Below are 14859 nucleotides of genomic sequence, written 5' to 3' on the forward strand. Positions count from 1 at the left end.
GTGCTGTTTGTTTTTCATATTCATTCTTCTAGATTCTGTCTTTTTGGCCTAGTGGTATTGCGTATGTGTGACAAGTGCTGTTCTGCCCCTGCCCAAACCTGGAGAATTCCACCTGGTCTCCTGCCGTGGAAAAAATATTTGATGTTAAGGTTCCATTGTGGTGCCATTACCTGATATGGAATACATAGTCACACCTTTTTATTCATTTGTTTTTTTACATTCTTCTATAGAACATAAATGTTACCAAAAAAATCTGAAACCTGTCCCTTTTCCTAGCTTTGTTGTTAGTAGTGAAGTGATATGAAAATCCAGATGTTTCTTGAAGGTAGCCATGGTCTTAATTTTGACAAGAAGGATGGATAGCTTGTTCCAGGCTCTCACAACCTTTGCGTTAAAAAGGACCTCTTATTGTCAGTTTTAAATGCACTCCCCCTTGGTTTGTGGGGGGGATGATTCTGGATTGTCATTGACAATGTCTTTTAAAATTGTTAATAAATGAATCAAGTCCCCTAATAGTCTTCTATGTTCAAGACTAATAGGCTTAGTTCTTTTAACCTGTGAGAGTAGAACACAGGAATGTATCTAGTTGTTCTTACCTGGACTGGTTCCAAGGGAGCACTGGACAGACAGAGAGTTCAGAGGCATATTGATGTTAACAGACTTGAAACAGAAGCAGGGTTTTACTGGAAGATCTAAAAAAAATGTCCAAAAACATTCACTGTCGTTATTTGTTTTCTGTTCTGTTTTATGAACAGGGCAAACAAATTCTTCTTGTGTCCAAAGCCAAAAATGTCAACAGAATAAAATATTTTTAATTCCATGTCTCTTACATACATTTTTCTAAAATACAAACTAATTTTTCTTAGTGCCATGATTATGTGGCTTTCTTTAGGTTTAACAATGCCAAGTGCAATTAAATTAGTGTAAAACAATGTGGATCGTATTAATAACCCTGTTTGGTCAGTGTGACCTTGTCTGTCTGTACAGTTCAGTTCCTCATTAAAATTCCTTTTAATAAGTATACCCTGGGAAACTGTAGTTTAGTATTTTTGTATTATTTCTTGAATGTGCCTAGTTTGGATCATAGCACGCCAAACCAATTTACCTCCTCAGTAAACAAAAAGTGTGACAACACATATGAAATAACACATTGTAAGAAACGGTGATGGATGTGACTGATTAAGGCTTTTGGCAGTGGCAGAGCACATGTGTACTGGGGGATACACTAAAGGTTTGCTTTGGTCTGCGTATGAAAAAACATTTTTTAGCAGTGGCAGTGTAATGATGTGGTGGAACATTAATGCCATAAGAGAAGGCTTGTTATTGATGGCTATTTCACTGCAGGCTATCAAGACAGTTGGGATTCCAAAACTGTGTTCCACCCATTATTAGAACAATAACAATGTAATTGCTTCTTCTTCAACATGATAGAATGTTTCTCCATATGGAAAATGTCATTCTAGTCTCTGCATATCAATCTAGAATCATTTTGCAAAGGCCTGCTGTATTCCTGAATTTTAACTTAATCAAAAAGGTATGGTACAAGACAGGAAGATTCATGCTGCACTTCACTGCCAATATTGCCTAATACCCTAAAGGGGAAGTGCTGTCTGAATTTCTCAGTCCGGTTATTATATCTCATTTACAAAATAAATTAAATGACGGTTTCACAAAATTTTACAAATTTTGAATTAAGCACAAAATTGTGAAACGTTTCAAAGCACTGTGTGATCTCCATTTTGTTGCAAACCACTGGTATCGCCATAGACGAGAGCACAAGTTTCCGTGAACTGTGACATGAAGTGGCCCTTCCTGCTCACTAGTCATTGTAATGTGATGTACGAGCAAGTAAGTACAGGTTATGCAGCAGATATTTCATGGCAGAAATGTTCCAACGTGATCTGCGTGCAGAGTTAAAAAGTAAGTATTACTTATCAGCAAAACCATCTTGAAGTTGAGAGTACTATTTCTATTAGATTAAAAGAGATGTATTGACAAGCCTGCTTGTTTACAATGTCACAGGGCCACACAGGTCACTGGAAGTTTGTACGTTAATGTGTACATTTTACTTTCGTTGTGGTTTGAAATGCATTCATCAATGATGATTCTAACCCTGAAATAAAAAAATAGGGATGCAGTTCCTCTTTAATTAGAACATCTCTCTGGTAAAGATAACTGCTAGTCTGTACCTTACAGCTTCCATCCCTGATGTGAAGCTATTAATGGAGAAAGTCATTTGCAAAAAATGAAACATTCCCACATCTAAAACATACTGAATAAACCCACTTTTATCCCAACTAGCAGTTATCTGGATTCTGTGGTTGCTGCATTTCTGATGTGTTATCATAAGAATATATTTTTACATTTTAAGAGAAGAATTTTACATATGTTAAAATGCTTTTACTGTCAACACTTTAGGCACAAGGACAGTCATACTAGAAATGCTTTTTGAAAGTTTAATGTGAGAAAGTTAAATGTGAGAAATTCAATCGTAGATTTCTATGGCCACAATTGTAATGAAATTCAAGGGATTTTCTTCCTGGCTTTTGCTTTTTTAGTAAGAGCCTGGTAATGATATTCTTGCTGATAGCAGGTGTGATGTGAAAGATGCTTTAATTAATTTGGCTCAAGATTAGCTGCGGTTCACATTTGTTCATCAACATTGTTTTAATTGCTGCGCCAATTGATGAACATTTCTGATGTTTTCTTTAAAGTATTTTGTTTTACCTTATTGTTCATGTTTGCTTCTCCTATTTCAGAATCAATCATTTTTCCTCTCTGACTCAATGCTATCCAGTTGTTAAACAATAATGTTTACAATGTAGAATTGTCGTGACATTTCCATTTCTTCAATAAGCTTTCTCAGCCTTTGTACAACACATCTCTCTTGGTTTTTTCTTTTTATTCTTTTTTTCATGATCATCTTTCTGATCTGTCTGTGCACAGTCTCATCACTTACCTTCCTGTCCCTCTTCTTGTTTTACAGATGAGCTCACAGTACCTGCACTTTACCCAGGTAGCCCCGATGTCTGGGCTCCATACCCTCTGTATCCCGCGGAGTTGTCACCTGCTCTACCTCCTCCTGCTTTCACCTACCCTTCTTCACTGCATGCTCAGGTAATCTCCCTGAGCACCACCAGCCTCACCAACTCTTCCCTTCACAGACCCACGGCACACTCCATTCACCTAACCCCCTGTCCAGGCTAATGGGCTCTGCTGGTACTGTAGCTGTCCCTGCCCTACTTTCTCCCCCTCCTCTCCGTCTAATACATTCTACAATGCATTGTGTTATGTTGTTGTCAGAGCAGAGGCCACTGCAAGGCACCTAGATGCATTGAACTACAATTCAAGATTAAGGTTAGGGCTAGAATTCCCAAACGTCCATAGGTGCATAGCACTGGTGTGAAACCTACACTCCAAGAGCTTCTCCAAAGGGTTGTACTTATGGCACAAAAAATACAGGATCAACAGATAAACAGGACACCTGAGAGTTTTCTCTTGATGTGTTTTTAAATTCCCGAAGAGCTGACTATGTCCTCAGCACAGGAGACCAATATGATATCTGAGTGAAGAATGATTTCATGACTAAAACCAAGGATCAATACTTAGTTAGCAAGTTGACTCAAAGATATCCTTTGAGTTCACTGTGCCAAAGGATAGAAAAACCCAGAGTCTCTGCTCTACTACTTAAACTTATTACAAAAATAATTTCCATCTTTTTAAATTGCCCTTTAGTTAAATTAGAAATGACATTTCTATTTTTTGTAATATTTGTAATGCCCAGTTTTTCACGTAATGTCACCAGACGTTAAGGAACAAACTAGCGTGGATTATGGTAGCTTGAGGTTAAGGCCGTTCTATTATTTTTTTACTCATTATCTCGAGATCACAAAATAGTCATCTCAGGATACGGAACAGGGAAAAAATTCTAGTGAGATCATGAGATTATTCATTTCTGGAATTCAGAAGAGCATGGTCTTTATCTCAAGATTACAGGATAATTTATATCAGGAATTCAGAAAAACACTGCTGCTCTCTTGAGATCATGGGAAAATGTATCTCATGATTCTGGAAACACAGGCACTGTCTCAAGATCGTGGATTAATTTCCTTGAATTCTGGGACAATGGCACTTATCTACTTCAATATAATGTTAATTATTAATATTAAATCCTGTAAATGTATGTGTATAAAGATATTTAAATTTAAATATATTTGAAGCATGACCAACTATGACATGTTAGAGGAGAAGACACACAAATAAAGAGACAGCATTGCATTCAGCTGTGAAAAACTGTTTCATGCCCCTGACAAAATGGTGCCTTTAAATGCACTTCAAATTGATGTAAAACCAAGTTTATTTCTTCCAGGTATGTGGATTCTTAATATTTCATGCATATGAATGTAGATTTTTTGGTTTTCCGAAATCCTGAGTAAGAATATATCTTTAAATAGCTTTGCTTTTGGAATGTTGAGATAATCAGTGAAAACAATCACAGTACAGCCTCACTAGGAGATCTACATTTTTTATCGATCTGATTATTCACTGGATTAGTAATGGTTAGAACAGCATACTACAAATAGCAAAACAAACATTTACTTTTTATTATTATTTTTAATATAATTATTTTATACTTTATGGTATATTTTAAGAGAGCTTTCTTTAATTCCGAAAAAAAAGTATTAAAAGGAAGATTTAGGTTTTGACCTGATTGTTGTTTATGACCTGTAGAATACAGTATACAGTACAAGAGTAGGTTACAGTATAACCTAGCATTTGGCAATTTGTGGGGTAGTGCTACAGCATGTATTGTACTGATGTTATAAAACTGTGGTAAACATCAGGTTTTCATAATTTTGAAACTCTATACCTCTAAAAAGCACTTTCAAATTTCGAAACAATAATTACTTTAGGACAGGTTTAGCTGCTTGAAGCTGGATTTAATAAATGGAAGATTGTGCAAGGGACCCATGAACAGGTGCATTTATTATGAAGCATCAGGAGACCTTCAGTTAAGATGCTGGATGACTTTTTACATCTAATTGATATAATTCATGCCTGAAATGATAGTTTCTGAGGCACATATTAAGTCATTAAAACTCCTTCCAAATCCCAGAAAAGTGTTCCCATGATCTTATACTCTGACAGCTGTGTGCCAAGTCTTTTGGATGTTAGAGACCTCTTGGTACTTCTGCTGTACAGACTCTTCTGTGGTCTCTGCATCCCATTGATGAATCTGTGTCTTATCACCAGTAACCAGAAAGCAGAAAGCTTAGCTGGATCCCATTAAGATCTATGGGAGCTGACAACTTGATTCTTTTCAATGGTGCTAATCACAAACTCTTGAACTTCAGAGGGAATCTGGGAAGAGACCTTAGACACACTGAAACCCTTGTGGGTGATTTTGTAAAAACCTCTCTCTGAAATGCCAACACGTACAGTGTTAAGGTCTGGACTGGACCTCTCTGTGATAACATCAGCAGGATGTCTAGACCTTGAATGATAAAAGGTCTCTCATTTAAACTTAGCTGATGATTTTGCTATTGTTAAATATTTGGTGGCTCTGTCACAATAAAAACCCACCATTTATTGAAACATAACAATACAGTTCCTTAATCAGGAACGTAATGATGCAGGAAACCAAAGCTCATTTGTTGTGAGGTCCACGGATATATTTATTTTCATTGATTAGTTGTAAATGAAGTAAGGTTTCAAATGAGGCATGAACCAAATTTCTCAATTTTTCTGGTGAATCCTATTCTGAATTTATTGACTTTCTTGTGCGCTGAAATGAAATGAAATCCTTTCTGTGGGTCACAAGGGTGAGCTCTGAGGACACTTAATCCCTGCGACCCATGGGTGAAGTAGCTCTCTATAGGTGCTTGACAAAATATAGTTTCAACAGTATTAAAAGTCTAAAGGTCTCTTTCAATGATTCTACCATTGTAAAATTGGTTGTGGCAGTTTAACTTGCATATTTTCCCTAATTCACATGTTTTCACTTGATATTAGACGAGATCCACCCTCCCCCTGCCTGAACGCCTAGATAGGTCATAGATAAATACAGTCTGAAACGTTGGTGGAATAGTACTGGTGGGGGGGATTTAAATGTCAGATTTGCTGGACATCCTGCGGTGGCTCCCAGCCAGTGAAAGGGTTCGCTGTTAAGTGATGGGGTCCTGGGAAGGGTTTGAGTTTAGGTACAGATATGAAACAGCACAGAGGCGTGGCAGAGTGAGAGGACAGGTTCAAGAGTTTAGAAGGCCATGGGATCAGGTGAGTAAGGTGCTGTTCATCACCTGTTGATCTTCGCTTGTCCAGATTCGCTGGATCCCTCCTGTGGATGCTGCTCCTCAGGGATGGAAGTCTAGGCAGTTCTGCTGAAATCTGTGTGAGTATGTCCTGCTGTCTTCCTAACTGAGAGCCCTCTCTCGAATGCATGATGAGAACACAGCATAACCTCTTATTTAGTTCAGGTGGGGAGCTGTGTCAGCATGAGTAGTCTGCAAAGGAACAAGTAATAGGTTTATTCCCTGCTGAAAAGAGAAGAGAGAAAACACAACATTTCAGCTGTGAAGCCTTCTCCAAAACCTTATGTTTTCTCTTTTCAGCATGGAATAAACCTATTACTTGTTCCTTTGCATAACCTCTTATTAGTGACTATATAGAACTGCATCTAAAAACAAATCTTAAATGTATATATCTGTGCAACTTAATAGTTTGCTATCCTATCCTGTATGTATGAAAATACTTGTTATGCCCAGTCAGTAATATATGCTAAAAGCACAGCTTTAATAATACTCACCCTTTTTTTAAAGCGATAAATGGAAAAAAATGGTATAGTAAATCCAGTACATCCTGCAAACATTTAGACACCAGATGTCACAAATGATCTGGTGGCACTGTAAATGGCTCCTGCAGAAAGTAATAAAAAAACATTAAAATTTTGGAGACCTGTGGGACGATTACACTCTATACCTGCTTCACTAGAATAAAAAACGTACAGAATTGCTCTTCTGAGCCAGCACCTGCATCTGAAACCAAGATCCAAGAATGCAAGGAAAGACTCCATTACTAAGAAGGTGTTTTATTTTATTTTCAAAGCATTCCCAAGGTGCACTTTGTGTTGTCTCTAAGTTACTTGGGAGCTATAGCTGTGTTTTTCATTTATATTCAAGTCATGCTCCTACTGCTTTCCAATTGGCATGAGTTTTAAAAAGTCTGCCCACTTATTGTAAGGCTAGCACATGCAACCACACTCCAGTTCCAAATCACTGCCTTGGGCACAAAAATGACTGTCCATGCCACACATATATATATGTCAAACTGTCCTCATTCTGTGTTAAACGCTTTATTAAAGTTTGTTTTTGTTAAAGATGTTGTACTTTATACACAGACATTCAAAATGAGACGTGACTTAAATGGGCGAAAATATGACTAATATGACTAATAATAAAATGGATTTCTCTACCTGTATTCATATTGTTCCACTGATATTGTAATTTAATAATCGATGTGGTTTCCCTGAAAAGATTCTCATAAACATGAAAGTCGCAGTGGAGGAACAGGAAGGGGCTTGTCCTACAGACACATTCCCACTTTCCCTGGGGCACGGCTTGACTTATCTTGACCAGATACAGGCACTCCAGGCACCGTGTTGATTAGCGTGAGGTTCACATCTTTTATTTCACGCTGCTTATCCTCAGCGGAGAGAAGTGAGGAAAATGAAAATTGAGACCAAACAAGAAGCTGCCTCCTTATCCTGCCTCGGTGAATTCCGGTGGGAGAGACAAGGAAGTCATTTAGGGTGGGAGGGGAAAGTGGAGTTGTTTGCAAAATTGATTGTATACTTCTAAGAACATAATTAAAGCAACAAAGAGCAGGAGGTTGTTTATCCCATCTTGATATTTCCAGCTACTGGTACAGTGCCCTGTCATGATATAGAAATCTGCAACAGAACACCAGGCACAAAATGGAGCATCCTTACAGCCATCCATAACTTGTACCTTCACCTTCTGAGCAATGTAGGGCCTGACATGCACAGTCATGCTGCAGTTTATGCCATGGATGTACAACTGTGGAAGGAAACTTGGGCAGCTCCACTAGCTCAACTGTTTTGGAGGTTGTGATGTTTTTGTAAAGCAAGACCTCTAAGTCCTACATACTCTACTGGCCCCCCAAAAGTATATGAAATTTAAATTGGGGTTTTCAGTATGAACTCTAATGATCATTCGTCATGAAAAGACATGACTCTGAAAAAAAAATATTTTGAATAAGGTCAACTCATTTCTAGCCTGTTGGGTCAAGAAAATGAACCGATGGTATTTCTATATTTGGAAGAAGCAAAACTTCTGGGACAATTGGCTAAGAGGTGTCTCTTATTGGTCAGGTGTTTTTGTTGGGTAATTAGGCTAAAACCAAAGAAATGTTAAAGAAAGGCAATTCTGAATCTTAAACAAAAGGAAGTTTCAATAAGGACCATAGAAAAAAAACTGGGCATAAAAAACGCAGCATTTTGGAAAATATTAAAAAAGAAGGTATAATTACTAATCAGTCAAGACCAGCTAGGCCAAGAAAAACATCTGGAGTTGATGACAGAAAAATTAGCAGAACTGCCAAGGAAAACACTAAAATAATTGTCAATGAAATCACCACCAATGTTCAGAGTGCAGGGGTGAAGGTATCAAAATCCACAGTGAGCAGACGTAGACAACAGAATCACAAAAGCTAGAGCAGGAGGTGCTTGCCTCTCTTCAGCAAAAACAGAAAAACAGAACAAAACTATTTTTTTACTTACAGTAAATGTGTCCCAATACTTATGGTCACTTGAAATCACTAGATTGAACACAAAGTATGTTTGTGTCCTAATATGATCATATGTTTTTATGGAATTACCAAAAAGTAATCCATGTGTTGTACTTATCCTTCATATTTATCTAATGATCATAAATTCCAAATTGAATGATATTTACATAGGTAAGAATATAAGGTTACAAATGAAAGGAAGCCATGTGGCCCATCTAACTATTTATTATTATTTAATTGATCCAAGGATCACAACCAGCCCTTTATTTGAGGAAGCCAGGATATCAGCTTCACAATCATTATGGATAGCTTGTTCTATACTCCCACCGCCCATTTTTAAATAGAGGTGTCTCCTGTTGTCAGTTTTAGATGACCTTCAACATTGGTTTCCACCTGTGATCTCTAGTGCATGATTTGTGGTTGAATAAATACCTTTCTAATAAGAAGTGTCTTAAACCCGATATTTTCCATTTCCCATTTGTGTTTTATGTGTTTGCTTCCTGCATGCAATACCCAAAATAAGAAGTATTTACGTCATCTGTGGCCATTATAAAGGTTATATCTTGTTTTTTGGGTATACTTCTCTGTAGCATTTTTCCCTGCCTGTCTAAACATTTTAGTCTGTCTAACTTGAACACAAGGCTCCTTGAAAGAATGGATCTAGTATTTAATAGATTCCAAAAAAACAAAAATGAGCCCTGTAACTAAATACTAATGTGCTGTGAAAAGAAAAAAATATGTAATGCTTTGCCATTTGACAAAACATCAGTAGAGATTTTTCAGCTATATGGCCATGTATTAAAAGTGCTTGCCTAAAGGCATATTGCTGAGTAACAGAGTCATTCCAGTGGTTCCTGTTTAACTTGTAAATAATTCCCACCTCAGAAATATCGTGACCTCTGCAGAGGTTCCTTTAAATAAGGAAGTGGGGGTTGACTTGTGCTTTGACCTTCATTTCACAGTCTTGCAAGAATCCAGATGCAATGAAACAACAAAATGCTATTCTGGAGCCAAATACATTTATGGTATGAAAAGCACAGTCTTGTTTTTACCTGACTGTGTCTAAATGGATCGGCATAAATATTCCAAATCTGAACCTCATGCTCTCTCAAATTCATTTTGTGTTGAAGCAGACAACATATATTATCTTAAAGGCCAGCCATGAGAAAAGAGCAGAAATGTGCAAATTGAGATCACAGTAAACATTTCATAGGTCTGAGCGCAAAGGAACAGATGCTAGTCTGTGGAATGGGAAGAAAAAAATATTATCCATCCAAACTGGAATAAATACACAAACACTAGGTCCTATTTCAACATTGTAAGCTAATTGAATGCAAATCAGCGAAGCCATGCATTAATACGAAATGTTTGTGTTTCTGTTCCATCGATTCAACATGCACTAGAGCCCACATCTTTTTTACAATGTGCTGTGTGCAGCTTGTCCTAGACAGGGAATCATTTAACACTACTATTGGCTATCCTAGGATGCTATGTAGCAGCCCTGTTACACTTATATTGATGATATTATTGTTTCCTGAGAGCTCAATCCAAGGCAATTTCCAATTCCTTGACCTCCAAATATGGATTTTTCACATTATATCTGATAAATGTCAAATTAATTATTTTTATTCCATTATTTTTTCAGGCTTCTGATGTGTGATGGTGGCAATTGTTGGTCTTGTTGGTGTTGATCTAAATTCTGAATGGCAACCACAAGATTTTTGGATCTCGTTGACAAAACCATGGACTGTTAGTAAGTTTCCTTTCTAAAAGTATCATAAGGCTTTAGAACATGTTAAGTTATTCCACAGTCACTCTAATGTAAAATAAAACAAGATATGAATCTTTGATTTTAAATGTAGTTGATGTTCTTGATACAACATTGACTGATCTTCCCCTGGACAGTGTGTGAGTTCATTGCAGGGCCACAGAGAAAGGGAAAAAGGGACAGTTTAGAACAGCCCTGGTTGTAGTACAGAAAATCAAATTAAGCCATCAAAGCGTGTCTTTAGGTGACAGAAGAAACCCACAGAAAACCCATACACATTCAAGCAAAACATGCTTAACAGAAACAGCCCGAGGCCAGAATCACACTCAAGAGCTGTGACTGTGACAGTGCTAGCCACCACACTACTGTCTCAGCTCCATACAAAACCCATGAAACATCAAACACAATGGCTAAAAGTACTTGCATTAGGAACTGCTTGGTATAGCCAGACTAATATACTAATATATATGAGCAGAATGATGTCATGGCATTAATGCCAAAATGTTCATGACTTAGATTGAGGTTTGACTTGTTTTGAGAAGCTTAAAGAAAAACAGTTTTATTCATCTTAAGACTTGGTAAGCTTAGGAAGCACTACAATGTGAAAGACACATTCTCAAAAAGCATAGGGAATGAGAGACAGATTCCAAAATTGCTGTTCTGTTTCCAGCTTGCCAGCTATTTCCACTGGTTCTATAAGGATACAAAAACTCTCCTTTTGTTTTCTATGAATTATAGGACTAAATTAAAAAAATGAGACAATGACTGTTTTTATAATTACTCACCTTTTCAAATTTGAGGACTTCTGAATCAAAATCAAAACTGGGCATGAAGTGATGAACATTGCAATGTTGGTTTTGCATAATTAACCTACATAAATTGAATAATCACAAATGACGTTTTCATAAATGCGGCTGACACAGACTAGTGTGTTTCTTGATTTTCAGATGACACCCTGCTGTTGTGACTTATTTAATAACCTTTATTTATACAGTATGTGGTTTTTCCAGGTTTCTTCCATGGGCTTCAGGACCTTCAAGACTTCACTTTGACCTCTATCACACATCCTTAAAGCAACACAGTTACCTTCCTTTTTGTACTCTTGTATACAAAAGATTTTGTCGTTATTATTATTATAAATGTTGAAGCATGATTCGCCAAAACAGTGCTGTAAATTTTTAGATATTTTGAGGGAAAAAAAGTATTTTTGTATAAGGTAAATGTGAGTACAGAGTCTTCAGTTTTTGTGTCATTGATTGATGGTGTTAAATGACTGCTTTTTTGGCTTTGTGTTATGATTTAAAAAGTTTAATTTAGTACAGCAGTTACAGCAGTACACTGCTGCTGTTTAAGTGAATAGTACTGTAGGATAAACATGCCCATATTCTTAACACTTTTGCTGTGGAAAGATGGATTTGATAGCCAATGTATTAAACATTATTCAGGAATGTTAAAACTACCCAAATGTTCAATTTTACACTAACCTGTGTTGTATATTTTGTACAACGTTTTTAATGGATTCTCTTTGTAATAAGATGGCTGCTAAGTCACTAACATATTTTCTAATTGTGGAACTGTTTTGATTGACTCTTGCAAGCACTCAGTAAAAATGGCCAGGTAAAACATACATTTTCTAAAAGTCACGATAGTCCTCAGTATCTCAAACATGCTATTCACAAATTTTTAGCATCTGCCTGAAACTTCCAGTACAGAAGTATTTTGTACTGCTCCCATGAGTCAACTTTATTTAAGTCCAATTATTAAATAAGCTCGACGTATTGGATCATTAAGGTCCTAGCAGTCAGACAGGCAGATGAACTGAACATTCCATTTGTAATTTTTCTCATCTTCTAATGCTTTAATAATCTGATCCTTGAGAACTACAATCCAAAAGGATTGCATTACTTTTTCACACGTGGTAAAAGGGTTAAATTTACTTTAATAATGAGTACAATTGCCTCATTTACAGACCAGGGTGTCCTGTGATTCTCAAAGATTTTACTGGAAAGCCATTGCAATATAGATATTTCTTGTGCAAGCACACTCTGACTTTCAGGGCAGCTCGTCTTTTTGTAAAACTAAACCCTTTTTTCTTCTAAATGAGATATTGTGCAAATAAATCTTAATCTTAGCTTGGTTGGTTCAGTCCATCCAAGGTTCAATGGTTCGATCCTCTCTGGTTCAATATAGAAATCACTGTAGGAAATTCCCTCTCCTAAGTCTGATGGAATAGCAAGAAAATAGTGCAGTTCCAAATGGATTCCACCATTAATAAGTGAAACTCTGAACAGGGGTATCTCTAACAAACACAAGTTTAATAACTGTGCATCATGCAGTGTGCCCTTTGATTGAGGGTAGCATAGAAAATCCTAAGCAATAAACTCTTTTAAAGCTCTATAGTGCATTGGAAGAGCACTAATAAAAATACGTGCTACTTCATATAAACATGTAAATGTTTAAGTATTTTATTCCTCTTATAAAACATCTCTTTTTGTTTCTGCTAATTGCTGAGCATTATCCTGCTGCTTTGCTCTCATTTAAACCAGAAAGCTAACCTTGGCTAATTATTTTCACTTCACCATCCAACAGTCTTTAAACACCAATAGTTGCTGAATGAGTAATACAAAAGAGGTTGATTCAATTCTCAAGTGAGATACTCAAATAGATTTTAAAAAATGCAGACTTCCATTATTGGAGAGCTTTAAAAAACACTGTGTTTTTCTTTTATTGTATATCTCATGCTAAGCATAGACAGTCCAAACAGCTAAACTGTGGTGTCGCAATATTTAAAAAATAAGGCTTACATCTTAATGTTAAGCAGTTAAGTAAAATACTTTGAACACTTTTTATTGTTGCTTCTCAAAATATGTTTTGCTCCGTAGGTAATACAATTCACTTTGGAACCTATAATCACCATTTTCCAAGTTTTTAATGCACCAATTTTGCACCTCCAGACAACAAACACTGTATGTGATGCAAGTTTATGGAACCAGTGATGTATGCTTTAATAACACTTAGCCATCAATACTGTGAATTTCGAATTCACTGAGTTTTATCACAAAATAAAAACAATTGTATCTTCATACTAGGATTGCTCATAATAAAAAATAAAATGTTCATTTAGATGAAAAATAAGGTTTTGTTGTTGAAAACCTTTACATATTGAATTCTGTAATTTACAGTACAATTAAAATTAATCTTAAAACTGAAAAATGTAGTTTCATACTCAAGCAATAATAAATAAAACTCAGATTTTTATTATAGACCTACTAAACATTACAAAATATCAGTACCACGATGTTAAGAATCCATTAAAACGTTAGTAATTATAAATATGCTACATCACAGGAAATGAAACCATGTAAAAATGTTTTTTAAAATAAAATCTTGATATTTGTTTTAAATGGTTTTAATTTGTAATTAGAATGTTCATCCCATTTTCTTTCTCCAAGTGTGTTTGGCTGTAAAAAGAAAATTAATATAAACATATTATAAAATAAAAATGTATAACTAAATAAAAGCTTTTTCCCTACATTACAATTGTCACAGCTATTAAGCCATTGTAAAAAAGGGTATTTTAAATTACTTTATTAAAAACGAAATTGCATATCTGATTTTTTGTATAACATGGATCAGATACATATTTTAAGCCATTTAGTAGTTGTCAATAACTATTATTTCTTGAAATAAGTTTCAAAAACAGAAGAGGAAAAACTCCCATTAGATTTTACTCTGGGACAAATCCAGGTCACTAACAGATTGAGTTTGACAGAATGCTCATTGCATTCTTTTCTGTAGTCTAATTGGTACTGTATGTGATGGCCATACTGATTGTTTTCTTATTTTCTGTTGGCTGTTGCTGTGAAACTTCATGTGGATTTAGGTTTTGTTGTTACTTAGTATTTTTGTAGTTCAGTATGAATCACATTTAATGGTTTATCTCACAGTGCCCACTGCTAAAATGGTGCAGTAGTGGGAAACACTAAAAAAAGGACTCAGGTTTCAACAGTCTGAACAACCTATTCAAGGATAACTCCCTGCCTTCTCTTCTCAGTATCAATGGAAGGGTTGACACTAAAATGTTTGTACTGTTAATGTTGGATAACCAAAGAAGTAGAGGACAGCGTTTGAACTTTTATGTCATGTTTATTTGGCTTAATCGTGGTGCTATTAAGAAGTGTCTCTGCCTTAACACTCAAACCTTTCAATTTCTGGCTATCTAGTCCTACAATCAGAACCGGTCAGAAGGGAAAGCTCTCAGGCAAATAATGAGATCAGCTGACCAC

At 36.1% G+C, this 14859-nt stretch overlaps 1 protein-coding gene across 3 annotated transcripts in view; it reads left to right on the forward strand.

Annotated features, from left to right (window-relative positions):
* LOC148677644 (RNA-binding protein with multiple splicing-like) overlaps positions 1 to 13977 on the forward strand; it is a 37604-nt gene extending 23627 nt beyond the window's left edge. Inside the window, exons 6-9 of one of the 3 annotated variants that reach the window (XM_088614894.1) lie at positions 2987 to 3016; positions 6322 to 6391; positions 10451 to 10558; positions 11584 to 13977. In XM_088614894.1, the coding sequence (XP_088471020.1) occupies positions 2987 to 3016; positions 6322 to 6371 (80 nt within the window). In that variant the 3' untranslated portion in view covers positions 6372 to 6391; positions 10451 to 10558; positions 11584 to 13977. Of the gene's footprint in view, positions 1 to 2986; positions 3118 to 6321; positions 6392 to 10450; positions 10559 to 11583 lie in introns of all 3 variants that reach the window. The other 2 variants (XM_088614734.1, XM_088614809.1) reach the window with 2 other exon arrangements.
* Positions 13978 to 14859: the final 882 nt, after the last annotated feature.

Source organism: Lepisosteus platostomus, chromosome 1, assembly GCF_059453375.1.
Source record: "Lepisosteus platostomus isolate fLepPlt1 chromosome 1, fLepPlt1.hap1, whole genome shotgun sequence".
NCBI classification, from domain to species: Eukaryota; Metazoa; Chordata; class Actinopteri; order Semionotiformes; family Lepisosteidae; genus Lepisosteus; species Lepisosteus platostomus.